The sequence below is a fragment of the Propithecus coquereli genome, unplaced genomic scaffold, assembly GCF_000956105.1.
Source record: "Propithecus coquereli isolate 6110/MARCELLA unplaced genomic scaffold, Pcoq_1.0 Scaffold137, whole genome shotgun sequence".
Lineage (NCBI taxonomy): Eukaryota > Metazoa > Chordata > Mammalia > Primates > Indriidae > Propithecus > Propithecus coquereli.
The window spans coordinates 2,298,026-2,318,171 of NW_012137969.1; the positions used below are offsets into that span (position 1 = coordinate 2,298,026).

The 20,146-nt window shown below is 42.1% G+C and overlaps 1 protein-coding gene across 1 annotated transcript in view; it reads right to left on the minus strand.

Moving 5' to 3' along the window:
- LMTK2 (lemur tyrosine kinase 2) overlaps positions 1-20,146 on the minus strand; it is a 96,397-nt gene that overhangs the window by 10,026 nt on the left and 66,225 nt on the right. Inside the window, exons 8-11 of the mRNA XM_012638897.1 lie at positions 11,507-11,591; positions 10,263-10,384; positions 3,617-3,766; positions 393-3,345 (exon numbers count right to left, since the gene is read on the minus strand). Of these exons, the coding sequence (XP_012494351.1) occupies positions 393-3,345; positions 3,617-3,766; positions 10,263-10,384; positions 11,507-11,591 (3,310 nt within the window). The remainder of the gene's footprint in view (positions 1-392; positions 3,346-3,616; positions 3,767-10,262; positions 10,385-11,506; positions 11,592-20,146) is intronic.

Sequence of the window (20,146 nt, forward strand, 5' to 3'; positions counted from 1 at the left end):
GACACACACCGCAGGGGCTGCTGCTGGCCGGCCTATCTCCAGAGCTGTGCGCCAGAGACTGTTCCAGGCCTGCACCCAAGTGTTGGGTACTATTGCCAATGTCAGATTCTAAAAATTTGGTCTGTAAAGGGTAACTAGTTTCAGTAGGACTCTGCGAGGAGACCCAGGGAGAGCACCCAGGTCTCCTTCCCTTAATTTAATAGGAATTTCCTGTGCAAACCACATTTCTGCATATTCTTGGAACTGCAACCAACCCCAAATCGCTTTTTTTGAGTAATCACAATCTGTTGCCTCAGAACAGCAATTAAAAACCAGACTACATTCAATTTCCTAATCACGTTTTGGAATTCTTGTGTATGTGTATGTATATATAATTTAGAGGTAACAGATACCTGGTCAAACAGGTAAACTGTGACATCATCAAAAAACGTGACCGCCTTCTTTTCTTTCTTCCAGCTATCAGGTAGCTGGTCGGTGGCCGCGGCTGCCGAGGGCTTCAGCAAACTGCGCAAGTGTCTCCCATCCTCATTGCTGAGGATCACGGGCACAGGGTGCTCAGTCTCCTCTTCTGACTCGGAGCTGAGGCTGTGCAGGTTGAAGGCCCTCAGGTCCTCATCAGAATCGTCGCTGTTTTCGTCCTCCTCGTCCGCGTCGATCCCGTCCTCAGAGAGGTCGAGCATCCCCGACACACCGAGCTTCCCCAGGTATTTCCCCTCGATATCTGGCTCCTTCAACTTGGGGCTGTCGGAGTGGCCGCTTAGGGACTTATCCACTGCCGAACTTGCATACGCGAGGAGTTCATTAGTATTGGTTCCGGTGGAAGTGAGGGTGCAGGGGCAATCTTCCTGTGTCTCAAAGTCATCGCTGCTGCTAAGTTCTGGATGCAGCAAACTCAAGGGACTGCCAGCCTCGTCGTCTGCAGGATGCATCTGTTTGGAAACATCAGCCTGTGGTGGCTCCAGCGTTTCTCTTAATTCCAGGTGACTGGAATTCTGCAAAGCAGGCAGACAACTCTGAGCCAGCTGGCTCTCTGTGCTTTCCAGGAAACTACCCTCGGCATCAGGATTCTGCTCTGGGCTGACTGGCTCGGGCAGGGATGGGCCCTGTACTGACACCAAGGCTGACGTGGAGGTTCCTGGGACCTCCTCAGACTTTTTGTCGGGCTCAGAGTCATTATCTGAGAAGTATGCTGAGTCTCGATATGAACTCTGGGAGCCAGGTGCAAAAGTCTGTGAAGTCACATCGGTACCTCTGTGGCCATCGCCTGCATCTGAGATGACAATGACCGGGTTGGGAGGCAAACTGGTTTGACCGCCGTCACCCACTGAGGCCAAGTCTGAGTTGGAGGTACCCTCGGGAGCAGGGTGCAAAGTCCACTCAGGCGACTCCAAGTTCTCTGTTTCGTAGCCACTGTCTGCTGGCTTATCAGGGGGCAAGAGTTTCTGAGGAGTGTGAGAGTCTAAAGAATCCAGTAACGCCTCATGGACATCCACTGACTCTAAGGAGTCTGGGGTTTCCACCGACTGCTCCGAGGCCGGAAAGGGTGTTGACAAGCTGTCTTCTAAGAGGCTGTCTTGACTGGTAGAGTCCGAGGAAAGGGCGGACACCAAGCCTGCTTCTTTTGTAGCATCTTTATAATTGAGCTGATTTAAAGTCTCCACAGCTTCCAAGTTTTTCTCCAGCAAACTATTACTATGACGGTCTTCTGAAAACGGTTTATTTTGTAAGTTCTGTCCTAATTCAGGATGACTACTCCCTATACTCACTTTACTAGGAAGAATATCAACAACTGACTCACTTTTGGTTACTCCCAAGGTCTCTTCGCCTTGGCGAGTCGAGTCCTGGGACCCGTCGCCAACGCTGTGAGTTTTGGCGTCAGTTGAGAGAATTTCAACTGGGACAGTCCCAGTGTCTGCACTGACGTCCTGGCAGAGACAGTCCTCAGAGACACTGACATCTAAACATGCGGGTTTGGTTTCTCCCTGGTGCAAGAATGAACCTGGAGGTACACTGTGAGACGTTTCTTCTGTTTCGAGTGAGGTAGGAGGTACCTGCACTTCCGGGGAGGACAGCAACGAGGCGCTTGGAGTGCTGTCTGTGAGCACAACGTCCGTATCTTTGCCCTTTGCGCCGAGGTTTTCCTGTAACAAAGTAAAGCCTGGTTTATTTTCAGCAAACTTAAGCTCGGTATCTAAAGAGTTTCTAGGTGAAGTTTCTAATATAGTTTCAGTAAAACCAGCATTCTTAAGCTCTGTTTGAAGATCACTGACATGTTCTTTGCTAGACAATGAGCCTTTTAGTAAGTTTTTCTCTTGAAGAAATAAAAAGTTTTCTGACAATTCTTGAACATTCAATGGATCAAAATTATCTTGGTGCATAAGATTTTCTGACAGACAAAGAGGATCACAGTCAAAAAGCTTATGGGACTTTTCCTTTTCAAAGTGGTCAGTTATTACAGACTCTTTGGAGTTATCCAAACTTGAACTTAAAGTGGTAGGCTTAAAGTCAGCTTGAACGCCGTTTAGTTCCATTAAGTCAAATATTTTTTGGTGGCTGGGCAAATCCTCCGATTTGTCCAGATCATTAAATATACTGTTGAAAGGGCTCTCAGGGCCACTGGGAACATGTACGTCCTCAGGTAAGCTCGCATCTTTGGGGTCCGTACTGCTTTGGAAGAAGTCCTCGTCGGTACTAGACTCCTCTAATTCCAGGCTCCTATGCGCTGCACCCTGGGGTGGCTCCGCACCCATCCTTTCGGGATTGTCCATTTCTGTCGTGAGCAGCGCAGGAGGGTAATCAAGCTCCAAGTTGCTACTACTTTTTTCTTCTAATTGGATATAATAGTCACTTCCCACAGAAAGGTTGTGAGCATCAAAAACAGGAACCACTCCGGGGGCCCTCAGGGGGACATCCTGGCCACTGTCATCCTGTTTCCCAGGCCCAGGATCGGAAAGGGAGCTCTCAAACACTTCAACTGGATAGAAGATGCTTGTGTAGGACAAGGCTTCGTCTGGGTGGCCCCGACTGTGCTCATCGAAATGATCATGCTTCGCCGCCTCCCAGACGTACTCAAAGCTCAGTCCTTGGCTCGTCTCGGTCACGGTGAGGACTTCCTCCATTTCACGGCCCAGCCGATCCCGAGTAAAATGGTCAAGGATTGGGAAAGCAGCATTGCTGGAAGCATCTCTGCTGTTCGTATTTGGCTTAAGAGCGTTCCACTGTTGTTCGAAGTCAACTTCCGAGTCCCGCTGGCTTTGCATGCGCAGGTAAGTTAGCAGTCTGTGCACGTCTTCCGCTGCTGGTCTCTTGTCTGGCGACAGCCAACAGAACTGCAAAACTTCATACCTAGCAGCACAGGAGAGGTAATTAATGGAACGATAATAAATTGTTTTAAAATAAGAAAAGACTTTACAAGGACCCCGAAGGAAACTCAACACCCCACAAGTTTCTACACCTTAATCACTGCCAACCACACGAAGGACTTCAGTTCATGGTGACAGCGTGGTGAAAGAGGAAACGAAGAAATACCACCACATTTTTGTGTTTTCAGGACATTTCACAGCATCTTCACAGTGAAGATAACAAAATAGAACCCAGAGAACATGAAGTTACCAACCATCTATCAGAATAAGGCTGCTCCAGCTGGGGCTTGGGGAGCTTTGTGTCTCTCTCTCTAATGACTTGATTGAGGACATCTAAGTTGGAAAGGTTGGAATATGGTTGAGCAGCATTATCAAAAAGCTCCCAAAGTGTCACACCCAGGGACCTGTTGGAAAAAGAACATGGTTATTTCTCTCTCCCTTTAGATGTCAAATTTTTAACACCCACATTGTTATTTATATGGTCAGTAATGTCAAGGACGAGGTATGTACTGAAGATTATTAATAATAAGACAGTTCTTTAACACAGTAAAATAGCTCCAAAACCAATAATCAATATCACGGTAACAAAAAAGAGGCATTTCCATTAAAATAAGGAAGACAAAAATGCCTCCTCACATTACTACTGAATACCACTCTAGAAGTTTTGGCCAACGAAAAAAATACAAAACAGATGACAGGCATAATTACAGAGATGAGGTTAATATGACTGTCAACTTGAAAAATTCAAGAAATTATGTGAAAGGCCATTAGAATGTTTCAAGACTTCGGCAGAATGGCTACAGACAAGATAAACAGCCTAAATTCTGGGGGTTTTGGTGGGAAAAAAGCTCATTCACAACAGTGGTAGATGCCAAAAAATATCAAAAGAAATCTTTATGTGGGAAAAAAAATCTCTTCCCTATTAGACCCACGCATTTCTTATTTTAGCTACTCCTCAGCATTCCGGGTTTTCCTGCTATCACGCAGGGGTGGCCTAGCACTCTGGCAGCTGTCTCTGTGCCAGGAGAGGGGAGGCCACCTGCCTGAGCCTCTGAGGCCCCCAGGGTGGCCTCACACAGCAGGAACGCCCCTTCTTCGTCCTCGCCCAGCCTGCTCTCACAACCCTGTGCTCTGCCCCCACGGACATGGCCTCTGTTGCTCGGGTTAGACGGAGTGCTTGTCCTTTCCTCTACGTGGTCCCTGTACTTCCTCTCCGCCACTTACTGCCTCTGTCCTGCATTATACTCTCCTATTTATTGCAATGCTCCCAAGCCTGGCTGGTCATCCGTGTCATCTGGGAAGCTTTCAACAAACACATTGGTATTTGGGGTCCACCCGAGGACTCTTAGTTGGTAGATCCAGGTATGATCTAGGAAACTGTGTTTTTAAAAAGCTCCCTAGTGATTCTGACATCCATCCATTTGTGGTTTACATGACTTTGATCAATACCCACCAGGATGCTTATGTGAATAACAAACTGTATCGAATAATCAATAATTTATTTGACATCGTATAACACAACTTTAAATTCTCTTACACTGCTTTCACAAATAAGTGAAAAAAGTCAGCATATTCAGTATCTAAGTTGAGAGATCATTTCTATCAAAGGAAATAAAAGGACCCAAACCTCCCAATCTAATTTAGAAAGTAAGAAGTGCTTTCTCTTCCCTGGCACAGAATTGCTAGGGGTAGATGAGCATTTTTTGTACAAAAGAAGCTTAAGGTAGTGTTAATGTCCTATTGGAGCACCTTGCGGAGCTTTTTGATAATGCCGCTCAAATGAGTTTACAATTTGACCGAGAAAAATAAGAAATTTCCATGAAATACTAAAGACCACAAAGGTGGTAGGTAACTCTGCCCATCTCAATTTCTCCAAATCCCTGATTTAGCTCCCTTTCCCACCCCCAGTAAGGCCTATCCACAAACCAAACCCCTCCCTAGCCACTACCTGCCCCCTACTCTGCACAGAACAGGAAGCACAGGCTTCCCCAGCCCCACCCCATTGCCTCTTAGCATCTTCCCTGCATGTCTCTCTCCTGGAGCTCTGCATTCTCTGCCACGCAGGGATCCTCTGGGATCACTGCATTATCACCTCTTCTGCCTCGGATTCATCTCCTCCCCTCCCACGGGCTAGTGCCTCCTTAATACCATTGAGCCTCTTTCTTCTGGGAGGAAAACTGTCCTCTAGCTCTTATCCCCTCTTTACCCCCAAACTCTCTGAGTGAGGTCCCTCTCATTCAACCCGGCACGAGGCAGTGCGGCCTTTGCCCCTGGCATGACCTGGCACTGCCACTAGTGACTGCTCAAACCGTCAGCATGAGGGCTGGCTCTGTCTCTGGGAATGCAGGTTATATTGCCAGCTCAATCCTCCCACTAAGGACAATAAAAATGCTGGATGAAGCATAAAAAGCATCTTCTTAAAGGCATCTAAGAGTGGATAAGAATGGAGGGAGTTACAAGGACAAAAATCTAGAACTTGGAGAACTAAGCAGAACACTAAAACCTCCTTTGAGGCTTTTGCTGAAGAACAGACCTTGGGCTTCTGTGTTTGTGGTTTCCAAGGCTTGATGGGGGTGATAGGCCCAAGGTAAGAAGGCTCACTGAGAGACCTCAAGGTAGGGATAAACCCACCCCTGCCTCCCTTCACGGGCAGGGAGGCAAGCTGCCTTAGCACTGAGGTGCTGTGAGGGCGGAAACTGACTGTATGTGTAAGGGGGCAGGGCCCAAAGAAATTGTAACCACAGAGTTGGCCTTTACCTGGATTTGCAGCCCAAATTAACATCACCTGAGTGGTTCATAAAGTCTCAAGCTGAATATGTAACGCCCTGGCCTCGTATAGGGCCCTATACATGGCAGGACCCCCAGGTACCCAGGAGAAACAAATATAGATAGATCTTCTCTGGAGGAACGTACCTCGATTCTACATTTCCAAGAATCCTCAACACAAAAAAGTCCCAGAGGAAACAAGGAACCATCAAGAAGCAGCAGGATCAAGACTATAGTTAGCGGAATTATCTAACATAGATCATAATCCAATAATAAAAAACACTGTGACAAATTTTTAAAATAAAAAATATCTTCTAAAACTAGAAAGTCAATAATGGAATTATAAAACTTAATAGATTTAACAGAAGAATAGACATAGCTGAAGAGAGAGAAATTAGTGGCCAGAGTCTAAGTCTGAAAAACTATCTAGAATGTGGCAGAGAGTCAAAGAGACAGAATACGTGAGAGAGACTGAGAGACAGGAGATAAAGCAAGATGCTATAACACATGTCTAATTAGACTTCCAGAAGGAGAGAAAAGGAGGCAGAGGCAATATTTAAAGGATAAGGGCTAAGAATTTCCCAAAACCAATAAATAACACTAACCTACAGATTTGAAAAACCAAGTAAATTCCAAGCAAAAAAAACTTAAATCCACACCCACACACATCACAGTGAAACTATTAAAAAAAAGAAAAAAGATAAAGGGAAGATTTTAAAGGCAGCCAGAGAGAAAAAGTCACATTACCTCAAAGAACTTAGGAGGATTACAGCGAGCTGAATTATCAAAAGCAATAACGGAAGTCAGTAGAATACACTGAGAGAAAATAAAAGTCATCAAGTAAAAATATACTTCGAGAATGACAAAATGAAGGTATGTTCGGACCTACAAAAAACTGAGTCTATTATCAGCAGACCCTCATTAAAGGCAGTTCTGAAGGATACACTTCAGGCCAAAGGGAAGTGGTCCCAGATGGAAGGTCTGAGATTAAAAAAAAAGTAATGAAGAGCAAAGTGGTTTGATTATGTGGATAAATCTAAAAAGAACATTGATGCTAAAAACAGTATCTTGGGATGTTAAAAGAAAAACTTAAAATACCCAACAATAATAACATATAACTGTGTGCGTGTGTGTGCGTTTGGGTGTGATGTACTGAGTTAAAGTGTTCTAAGGTCCTTGTATTGTTCATAAGGAGGGTTAAGATATGAACTAATATTAAGTTGAGGTAGGTGAAGTATATGAAAGCTGTAATTTCTAGGGTAGCTAATAAAAGTATAGGAATAGAGTATGTAGCTCCCAAACTAAGAGGAAAAAACAATAAAAAACAAATTAATGCAGATACCGATGTCAGCAAGATGGCCGACTTGCAGTCCCTGGCACTATTCCCCCACAAAGATAGCCAAACAACCAATGAACAACTACATTTTGACAAAATAACTAAAGCAGAGAACTGGAATACATCGAAGGAGTAACAGAAACCCTGGCGAGCACAGACACTCAAGACAGCCACACAGAGAAGAGAAGGAAATGCCTGCCCTCCACCATCCTGTCCCCTAGCAAGATCAGCTGGGAACCAGGAGGAATGTCTCCTTGAGGGGAAAGGTAAGCAAGAGGACCTCAGCAGCCCCCAGTAACACCCTGGACTCACAGTCCTCACTACTGGGGTCCCCTACAGTCCTCACAAGCACTAAGTCCACATGGCTGCGTCCCCTCCAGAGAAGGTGCCGACACTGTGCCCTGCCCCCTGTGGCCCATGCAGCTGTGCTGCATCCTGTGCTACATCATCTTGGAGCTAGAACTCTTCCGTTCCTGAGGCTAAGCTGCCACCAAAGCACCCTGGCCCGGTGGCCAAACAGAAATCCTACAGCTGAAGAAGTCAACAAATGAAATAAAAAATACAATGGAGAGCTTCAATAGCAGACTAGATCAAGCAGAAGAATCTCTGAACTTGAAGACAGGTTGTTAGAAATTACCCGGCCAGAGGGAAAAAAAGGAAGAAAGAATGAAAAAGAATGAAGAAAGCCTACAGGACTTACGGGACACCATTAAGCAAATAAATATATGAGAGGCAGGAAAAGGCACAGAAAACCTACTTAAGAAAATAACAGCTGAAAAATTCCCAAGTCTTGGGAGAGATATGGACAGATCCAGGAAGCTCAAAGGTCCCCAAATAGATTCAACCTAAAAAGGTCCTCTCAGAGGCACATTATTGTCAAAGTGTCAAAGGTCAAAGACAAAGAGAGAATTCTAAAAATGGGCCAGGTGGTAGCTCACACCTGTATTGCTGGCACTTAAAGAAGCCAAGGCAGAAGGATTGCTTGAGCACAGGAGTTTGAGACCAGCTTGGGCAACATAGCGAGACCTTGTCTCTACAGAAAATTAAAAAATCAGCTGTACATGGTGTCATGTGCCTATAGTCCCAGCTACTCAGGAGGTGAGGCAGGAGGATCACTTGAGCCCATGAGTTTGGGGCTACAGTGAGCTATGATTGTGCCACTGCATTCAAGCTTGGGTGACAAAGCAAAACCCTCTCCTGAAAAATAAAATAAAAATAGCAAGAGAAAAGCATCAAGTCTAAGGGAGTTCCTATTAGACTAACACAGATTTCTCAGCAGAAACTCTATGGGCCAAGAGAGAATGAGATAATATATTCAAAGTGCTAAAAGGAAAAAAAAAACAAAAACAAAAAACAACTGCCAGTCAAGCATATCATACCCAGCAAAGCTATCCTTGAGAAATGAAAGAAAAATAAAGTCTTTCCTAGACAAGCAAAAACTGAAGGACTTCATCACCACTAGGCTGGCCTTACAAAAAAAATGCTCGAGGAGTCCTACATCTGAAAAAGAAAGGCGGTAACTACCATCATGAAAACATGCAAAAATATAAAACTCACTGGGAGAGCAGATACCCAAAGGAGAAAGAGAAAGGAATCAAACTGTGTCAATCATGTGGAAGCTAAAAAAGTTGGTCACAGAAGTACAGAGCAGATAGTGGTTACGAGAGGTCGGGAAGGGTTGGGGGAGAGGGGATAGGAAGGGGTTGGTTAACAGATACAAAATTACAGCTAGACAGGAGGAAAATCATCTAGTGTTCTATAGCACTATAGGGCACTATAATTAACAACAATTTATTGTGTATTTTCAAATAGCTACAAGAGATTTGGAATGTTTCCAACACAAAGAAATGATAAATGTTTGAGGTGATGGATATACTAATTATCTTGATTGGATCATTACACATTGTATACATGTATCAAAATATAACACTGTATCCTATAAATATATATATAAATTATGTCAATTAAAGACAAAAAAAGCAAAAAAAAATTTGTTTTAAAGAAATCAATCCAAAAGAAGGCAAGAAGAGAAAAAGAAAACAGAAAAAGAACAAGAGCACAAAAAATATCGCTATAGGCCAGGGCATGGTGGCTCGCACCTGTAATCACAGCACTTTGGGAGGCCAAGGTGGAAGGATCACTTGAGCCCAGGAGTTTGAGACCAGCCTGGGCAACACAGAGACCCCATCTCTAAAAAAATTTTTTAAAAATTATCAGGGCATGGTGGCACGTGCCTGTAGTTCCAGCTACTCGAGAGGCTGAGACAGGAGGACTAATTGAACCCAGGTGTTTGAGGCTGCAGTGAGCTATGATTGCTCCACTGCAGTCCAGCCTTGGCAAAAGAGTAAGACTCTGTGTCTCTATTAAAAAAAAAAAAAAAAAAAAGAGCTATAAATTAAGAAGGTTGTGATAGAAATTGTTAGACAAAGATTTAGATACATCTCTTTAGCTTCCATTAAACTGGCCCCTATAAATCACAGTATTAAGTAATAGTACAAACCCCTTTTCGGTTCATTCACTTCAATAAATATGTATTAAACATCTTTTATATGCCAGGCCCTGTAGGAGGCACAGAATATAAAACAGACTTGGTTCCTGCTTTTGCAAAGGAAAATGGATAAGAAAGACAGTTAATTATATCATTGCAATCATGTCTTTCAATGGTCTCTTTCACACCATCAGGTACTCTTTTGTTCCTACATCTTATACCATTACTTTCCCTTAAGAAATTACTCAAAGAGAAAGAAGTTAGGACTTTGCCAAACAAAAGTCTAATAAAATGGTAAACCAATACATACCAAATATTACTATACTTAGTTTGATCTGCAGTTAGTAGTCTGTCTTGAAAGCTGGTTACTAATTCTGGAGCAGTCCATCGCAGAGGGAAAATTTTTTTATCATCTGTTTCAATGTAATCCTCCTGTTTTGTTAGAAAGCATACAGAATTTTGAATGGAATGATACTTTCAGTGAGCTCAATGATTTAATTCCAGAGCATTCTCAGAAAACATATACCCAAAAAACAAACCAGGAAAAAAAAAGTGGGCATGAAGAGAGACCTTCTGGGCAGAAGGTGAGTAAGGAGTTTCTCTGAAGCCTCCTGGGCTTCATGAGTCGGTCTCTCAGCCATGAATGCCTGCTAAGTCATCCTTCCAGGAAAAAGAAGGTACGCCGTGTCTGATGCATGCAACGCAGACTGAGCAAAACATCTTTTAAAATATACTAGGCCTTACGCACTGAATAGAGATGCTGGTTAATGAATAAGACTGTAGGCTTTAGAATCCAACAGACTGGGTTGTAAGTTCTCCGTTCTACCACCACCTATGCGACTCTGGGTAAGCACAACTATGTGAAGTCTTTTTCCTTATCTGTAAAATGAGGATAATACAAACTACCTACCTTTGCGATGAGGATTAAATGAGATAATACAGGCAAGTATTTCTAAATGCTTGATATATAGCAAATGCTCAAGACACTAGAGCCACTATGTAGACAATCTCCTTCTCTGCCCCACATCATGCTACCTCATTCAGTCAGGCTACAAAAACACACACAAATGAAAATCTCATCTACTTCCCTTGTTTTCTTCGGGGATATATTTATGACAGAGTTAAAAAACCTAAATCAAGCTTAGTGAATCTGAGCTGAAATTTTACTGACCACATAATGGAGAAACATTTATATGGAATGTATATTTTATTATACAAGTAATAGTAACTATTACTGCTCACATGTTCATTCTAAAATTTACTATGAACCATCAGACTATATCAATTACACTGTTTATAAATCATTTTAAACAAAGCACTTGGAAAGCCGTCACAAAACACTGGGCATAAAGCCACTGATGTAGATAAACCACTCAACAGAAGCCAATACTGCCATGAAAATGACTGCAACAAACCCCTCTCCAGAAAGGCATCACAACCAAGACTCTTGCCCCTCTCTCTCCTCCAAAAGCAGAGAGGCATTTCTGTGATATTACAACTTCACAATCGAAATTAATTCAGATTAAAGAGACAACATTTAAATCTTTGGCTTACCTTGTACCTGCTGAATCCTATTCCATAATCTCCCACTTTAACGTTTAAGTCAGAGGTAAGAAAACAATTCCGCAGGGCTAAATCACTGAAAACAGAAATAGTGAAGTGAACACAACAACACAGAGAACCAACATCAGGATGATGTTACATGAAATTGCTGCGTAAAAAGGCTTTCTCTAGGAATCATAGCGTAGTAGATTGAGATCTCTGCTTAATAATTAATGTTTTAAAATTCTTTTTCACAGGAAAAGGATTATATATTAAATATATTATCAATTACTTAAATAATGAAGATGATCACATTTTTGGGCAAATAACTATGAATGCTAAGGTTAAATAATGACTATCTCTAATACCATGCTCTGTATTAAAACCAGATTTATGGCTTATTTCCTAGTATTTTAAGAGTGACCAAGAAAGAATTCTAAAATGTTATTAGCTAAACTGTCTGAATTTTATAACAACTGTTATTATTTTAGTAATAGTCCAATAATAGTTTGTTATTTAATATAAGATTAATGAGGTTACAACTTCAAGCACCTCAAAATAAGCATTGCTAAAAATGTTTGTTTTTTTCCTCCTTTTTCAAAGATATGCAAGCATTATAACTGAGCCCCTTCCAAATTACTCTCATGTCTTGCAAACTCCACCTCTCCACAGGGAAGGTCAAGAGCTTATTTTCAAGACTTACTTCAAACAATTTACTTACATAATTTAAGAACAAGTTAATTTTCAAAAACACATGATTTAACAAGTAAAAAACTATTTTTCCTAAAGGAACTTTCCATAGAGATAACAGATTAAACTGTTCAGATTTTGGCTTTAGTCCTTAGAATCTTTTAAATAATCAACTGGCATATGAATTAAAAAGGCACTGAATTAAAATAGACAAGGATACCTAATTTATAGTTTTAAGACATAAATTAAAGATATTGGAAACTGAATTTCTACAGTCTAAAATTAAAAATGTTTGTCTTTATATAATTGTAAAAGACCAAAACTTAAACTATCAAATTCGTATCTTCAAAGATTTTAATTTCCAGGCCGGGCGCGGTGGCTCACGCCTGTAATCCTAGCACTCTGGAAGGCCGAGGTGGGTGGATCGCTCAAAGTCAGGAGTTCAAGACCAGCAAGAGTGAGACCCCGTCTCTACTAAAAAAATAGAAAGAAATTATCTGGACAGCTAAAAATATATACATAGAAAAAATTAGCCAGGCATGGTGGCGCATGCCTGTAGTCCCAGCTGCTCGGGAGGCTGAGGCAGGAGGATTGCTTGAGCCCAGGAGTTTGAGGTTGCTGTGAGCTAGGCTGACGCCCCGGCACTCACTCTAGCCAGGGCAACAGAGTGAGACTCTGTCTCAAAAAAAAAAAGATTTTAATTTCCAAAGCTCACACGTCTGAAATATAATAATAATGAAGATGACAGTAGCAACAGCTAACACTGATATAATTCAATGACAGCTTGGTACATAACAACATTGATTCAATTATATAATAATGGCTAATATTCACAAAGCATTTACTTTACACGAGACATTTCTCTGAGCACTTTGCATTTTCTCTAAGCATTTAATCTTCACAACAAACCTATGAGGTGGGGACTATTATTTTCCTCATTAATAAATAAGGAAACTGGGGCACAGAGAGTTGAAGTAACTTCACTAGGGCCACAAAGCTAGCAAGTTATCATTCAGTAGGATTATCATACTTTTACCATCTATAACTATGAATGACAACACAGTAACAGTTGCAGCCCTATACTGTGCACATGGTTGGTCCTCAATGAACATGGTCCCTGTGGATTCGAGTGAATTATATTACACTACTCTCTACACTCTTTTTTTTTTTTTAGACAGGGTCTCACTCTGTTGCCTGGTGTGATCATAGCTCACTGCAAACTCCAACTGCTAAGCTTGAGCAATCCTCCTGCCTCAGCCTCCTGAGTAGCTGGGCCTACAGGCACAGGCCACTACCACACCCAACTGATTTTCTTATTTTTTGTAGAGATGGGGTCTCCCTATTGCCCAGGCTGGTCTCAAATCCCTGACCTCAAGCAGTGCTCCCACCTTGGCCTCCCAGAGTGTTGGGATTATAGGTGTGAGCCCACTGCACCAGGCCAGAATCTTCCAATCTTAAGGAGAAAATCAGTCCCTATTTTTTAGAATTAAGCAAAGAAGGGAGGGAGGAAGGGAAAGGAAGAGGAGTACCATGCCATTTGAGGGCAGGAAAATGAAAATACTTTAAGGCTGCTTTACCCACTGGGCCAACAGCTACAACTGGATAGTTGTAGGTTTTGCCAATAGAGGTTCAGTTACTGAGAATCACTGATGAGCATCTGCAGGGTCTCTACAAACAGATCCTGCCAAATCTTCCCCATGTCTCCCTCCTAAGTCCACAACTAAAAGCTGGACTTGAGCATTCCAGAAGGGACATGTGCGTGTCCTCTTTGGGCTGGGGCAGCAACCTGAGGTTGGCTGGAGCCATCAGAGCACAGGTCCATTCAGACACCTCCTGGGCAACAGGATGGCTGTCCCACTTCCTCCCTCCTCTTCTCTCTCTCTCCTCACAAGTGTTCAGTGTAGGTCTTCAGATTATGAAACGTGAAGGCTTGATAAAGGAGAAGGACTGTGCATGTAGAAGGCCTTTGGCTCTCATCATAAAACTCCAGTGCAATCCGCCTGGTATTTCCAGGGGAGGAGGAATGCTTCTCATTACCTGAAACCCAGAGGTGATGAGGAAGACAACAGTGGTGTGATCAGGGGCATTTCTCATAAGCCTGCTCCCACCTCTACCCGAGCACCCCAGGCACCCCAGCACAGTGGGACAGGTGCTGGGCGAGGTCAGGAGCCTGGAGCCACTGCTTCAGACCCATGCGACACAAGGCAAGTCATGTGCATATCGGAGCCTCAGTGTTCTCACAAAATAGGGATGCAGCTGAAATGGCTCATTCACAAGGTTGTTAAAAGGGTAAAATAAAAGAATATATATGAAATGTTTTGAAAACATTAAAGTGCTGTACAGATTTAACATGATGATATATTTCAGTTCAAAACTGGTAAAAATAATATTCTCTGAAGCCCAACAATGTGCAAGGCCAAAGACTAGAAAAACACACAGGTGTAACTTCTTAACAGAGGTAACTCTTGACGTCAATGGCTGCTTTTGTCAGGAAATACAAACATGCAGCCAGTATATTCTCCCTTCAAGTTGAAAAACAGGTCTAATGACGAGGCTGCCAAACACTCCAGCCCTGCAAGGCTCTGGGAAGGATCTGGCTCAGTCACCTTTGCCTGGCAGCACTCGCTGTGACTCAGGGGACAGTGACCACGTGGGATTCAGGCCACGTGAGCAGGGCTGATGGGCACAGGAAGTGGGAGCCCCGTCCCCAGTCACAAGGAAGCATCATTACTTGTTATTAACTCATGTAGGATTATAGTCTGCCTATCTTCAGAAATATTCCCTGATGCAAACTGCTTGACCGCAGTGGGAGCCATTTTCAAAACAATCCACACCGCTATTTATGTGAACTACTTATGCTTTCTTGAGTAACCTGAATTCCTGACAAAACAGAGTAACAGGGAGCAAAATAACTGAATGTTACTGAACACACTTCTAGGAGCTTGGCACACACTATCCTATTTAATCTTGACAGCAGCACTTTGGGGTTTTAAAGGTGATCCCCACTTTATAGAAAAGGGAAGCTCAAAAGGATTAAGTACTGAGGCTTATACCGGTAAAGCTGATGAGAGGTGAATTAAAACTTCAATCCCAAAGCCTCTCTCCGCTGACCATGCCACTCTGCCTGGGCGGCCACAAGGCTTTAAGGTTCTAAAGAGATGCTGTGCTTACCGCTCTAAGACGGGCTGCACAGGGACAAGCAGAAGATCAAACCAGGAGGATTATGATAAGGTGCACAGAGGCAACTTTAATGGGTTATGATAGTTCGCCCTGCTTATTAGGTCAGTTCTTGCTGGCTGAGCAACACTGCATTCGCTGAGCGCCTCCTGTACACCAGGCACCTGCTAGGCTTTGGGTACACAGAGAATTCTTCCACTGTGAAGTTCTTAGCCTGAGGAAAATGCCTGTGGCTGGAATGGGGTCCGCCACTGACACCCGGGTTTTGAGGCCAGTGATAAAATAGGGATCGAGGTGACACTGAGCTGGATAGTCAGGCATATTGAGGCCTCAACTTCTGGTTCTGGTTTATCGTCCCACAGCTATAAAACTGGACAAAATATAAAAGGAAGCAGTTTTCAAGTACTGAACCAGGGACAGCCGAGGCTTCTGATCCTGGAGAGAGGAGAAGTACCAGAGTTAAGCTCCACATTCCCTCAGCTTTCTGCTTAGGGACACTTTCTAAACCAGGGCATAGAGATGTGGAGTGATAGCACTGGGTGATATGAATGCTGGGCTTTTTCTGTGTCTTCCCCAAATGCAGCGTTGTTTTCTTTTAACCATCTTCCTCCTTCCAGGTACTAGGTAGTAACAAACTGGTAGGTACACTCTTCCTACATTCTTTCCATACTTAAATACACACCACGTGCACACACATCACATACACAAATACACGAGGGGAATAAGAAGCATTTGCCTTACAAAAATGTGATATTCTGCCTACTTATCTGTATCCTTATTTAACAATATCACAACATGAAAATCACTCCAAGTCAACTAGTCCAGCAGTTCTAAATCTTTCTTTAGAATAGTCACGTAATATTCCATAGTGCACATGGACCTAAATTTACTCTAGTTCCCCCATGAACATTTATTTGTCTCTCTTTTTTTTTTTGCCATCACTTCAAACAATGCTCAAGAGTTATTTCTTTTTTTTTTTTTGAGACAGAGTCTGGCTCTGTTGCCCTGGCTAGAGTGCCGTGGCGTCAGCATAGCTCACAGCAACCTCAAACTCCTGGGCTCAAGCGATCCTCCTGCTTCAGCCTCCCAAGTAGCTGGGACTACAGGCATGCGCCACCATGCCCGGCTAATTTTTTCTATGTATATTTTTTTACTTGTCCACATAATTTCTTTCTATTTTTAGTAGAGACGGGGGTCTCGCTCTTGCTCAGGCTGGTCTCGAACTCCTGATCTTGGGCAATCCACCTACCTCGGTCTCCCAGAGTGCTAGGATTTGAGGCATGAGCCACCGCACGCGGCCAAGAGTTATTTCTAATACACATAATCTTAAATTTTAGTGCTTATATTTTCCATGAGATTAAAGGGAAGGTATATTTTTAATTGTATGGATATTGCCCAACGGCTTTTCAAAACACTGTAATAATTTACATGTGACATGACATATATACAATTTGTGACAAAAACTCTCTCTCCCTCGTATCCTCCTGGCAACAGGTGTGGCCACTCCTTTACTTTTGGAGTCCCAGTTACTTTCACCTGTAGCCCTTATCAACTTATGAATTTGAACATTTTCATGTTTGTGGGCCTGTTTATATCTTTACCCATTTTTCTACTGGGTCATGGTTTTCTTGCTGATTTATAAGAACTCTCTGTGTATTATATTAATAAATATTACCCTTTAGCTGCTACCTGCGTTGCAGATGTGTCCTTCCAACTCTATTGTCTATTGGCTTTGCTTACAGTATCTGTTCTATACAAAGTGGTTAATTTTTATATAGTCAACCACGTCCACCTTTTACTTCATAACTCTTGGGCTTCCTGTCCTAATTAAGAAGGTCTTACTCATACCCATGTTATACAGACAGTCTCCTAGAATTCCATCAATTTTTATATCTTTATTTTTATATATAGGAAAATGTTGTGGTTCAATTTTTTCCCCCAGATAACTAACTGTGTCAGCATTTAATAAATGAGCCATCCTTTTTTGCACTTATGTGAAATATCACGTTTGTCATATATTCACTTCTGTATGCACTGTGTACTGTCTATTAACCTATTTCTCTGCCAAAACCATAATGATTTTTATTGTAATAGCTTATTGTATATTCTGGTATCTGGTAAAGCAAGCTCCCCTGTCTGCCCCCACTGTTCACTTTTTTCATATTTTATGGCTTTTCTAGACATTTATTCTTCCATATGAAGCTAAAGATGATTTCATCCAACTCCCTACCTCCCCAAATACAAACCCTGTTAAGATTCTAATTGGAATTAAGTTAATTGACATTTCTCTGTTGTCTTCCCACCATAAATCATAATACATCTTTCCATTTGTCCACATGTTATTTTAAATCCTTCAATAAAATTTCACAGTTTTCCTTCATACAGTCCTGACTTTCTCACATAACTGATTCCCAAATTAATTTTGGCATTATTGAGAATGAATTTTTTTTCCCGTTTGGTTTCTAGATACTCATTCCTAGTACAGAGTAAAACTACTGACTTTTGTGCATTTGTCTTATAGCAAGCCACAATAAATTCTTATTAATTCTAATTTCTTAAAGAAACTAGTTTCTTGGTTTTTCTCGATAAATAGCGTCACGTCACCAGTAAAGATGGGTGATGTTCTCTTCTTTTCTAATAATTATGTAGTGTAGCTTAGTGGCTAAGAGTGTGGGCTCTGCAGCCAGAGGGTCTGGGTTTGAATCCCAGCTCTGCCACCTTACAGCTGTGTGACCCTGAACAAGTTAAGTATGCTTGTACGCACCTGTCTTCCTACCTATAACATGGAGGGAAAAAGCCAACCATCTACCTCTCAGAGTTGGTATAATGATAAAATACAGCACTTAGAAAGTAGCTGGCATATGAAAATCAATTAATCTTAATTATTATTTGCGGGGGGGAGACATCAAGTCTCACTCTGTTGCCCAGGGTGGAGCACAGTGACGTCACTGTAGCTCACTGTAGCCTCAAACTCCTGGGCTCAAGTGATCCTCCTGCCTCAGCTTCCCAGGTAGCTGGGACTACAGCCACAAGCCATGATGCTTAATTATTATTTTTAAAGTGACAGTTTTCTACTTTGTATTCACTAGTCTCTCCAATGAAATGTTGAGAGCTAATAGAATTAGGGCATCTCTGTCCGGTTTCTCATTTAATTGAAAAGGCCTTATTAAATTTTGCCATTTAGAATGATATTGCTATTCAGTTTTGGTAACTAGTCCTTATTTGTTTCTTTTCTTTCCTATCAGAGATTTAAATATAGCATGGCTGCTGAACTATACCAAATGAGGTTTCTGCAGTCTACTGATATAATGTATTCTCTCCTCTTTTATTCTATCCAATGTAATGAATTACGCAGATATATTTTTATATTAATAATATAAGTCTACCCTATGTTCCTAGAATAAGTCTTACTTGGTTTTTTTTCACATTGCTGGATGCAGTTTGCTGGTATTCATATCTATATTCATAAATGAGAATTATCAATAACCTTTTACACTCTCTTTTGCTATTCAATTATGTCAGATTCATAAAATGAGTTATAGAAATTTCCATCCTCCTTATGGTATTGAATAGCTTAAATACATCGGACTGATCTGTTCTCTAAAGGTCATACAGAAATCAACCATGAAGCCCTCTGGACCTGGTGCCTTTTTTGTGAAAGCTCTATAATCACCTTTCCAGGTGGGACACCTGATTGATTATAGCCTTTCCATCTCTTCTTGTGTCTAGACTATATTAAATTGTTTCCTTTCCTGATGCCTTTCCTCATTTCTATATGAAATACATCATGGGAGATATAAAGGTAAAGAAGATCCAATCCCTGCCTTCAACACATTTTCCATGTAGAAAGGGAAATAAAAAACATCCAAGCACAGCCACCACACAGGAATTCCTATTTGGCTTTCTCTTCAGTGGCATCTTCCCTTTCCAAACCATCCTAAACTGTACTGCAGAAGTGATTAAACACACACACACACACACACACACACACACAAAGCTCTGGACGTGCCATCCTACTGCCCACAGAATACAGTCCGAAGGCCTTACCTTGGCACTAGGCCCTCTATAATTTGGCTTTAAGCTGTGTCTCTCTTCTTTCACTAGTTGCTCTTATACATCTTCTGTTCTAGTTAGGCTAGACTATTGAGTATCTCCCTCAACTCCCTTTCCTCCTCTTCCTCCCACCACACGCATCAGGTTGCTGCTCCCTTCTCCAGCAGTTTCCTAATCTGCTCCATCCTCCAACTTATGCCCATTTTTCAAAGATCACTAAAATGCCACCTCCTTCAGAAAACCTGCCTGGATTCCTCCCAGGCAAAAGTTAACTACTCCTCCTGCACAAACAACCACATATGGTTTTTGTGTCTGGCTTCAAAGTCCTGGTCAAGTTAGTGACAGAGACAAACCGGTCACTACTCTGAGCCTCAGTATTCCCCTCTGTAAAATGGAATGAATGACAGTACCTGCCTCGTGGTTCATGGGGCTGTCCTGAGGATCAAATAACTATTCAAAGAACATTTTACAAATGCTTTGGACACAGTGATCATCCTGCCAAACGTGAATGCATGTTTGAACTCTCCTGCTGGAGTGTTAGGTGGTGAGCAAGGACTATGTATTTTGCTTTGATTTTCAATATATGTCTCTATTTCTCACCTTATCTATCACTGACCTTTACAGACTGTGGAAGTTCAATGAATACTTATGAATCAACAGATTTTACATTGTCTTTAATTTAATATCAAACCAAATCCAAAAAAGCAAGAAAACCTTAAACTCTAAAAGTAA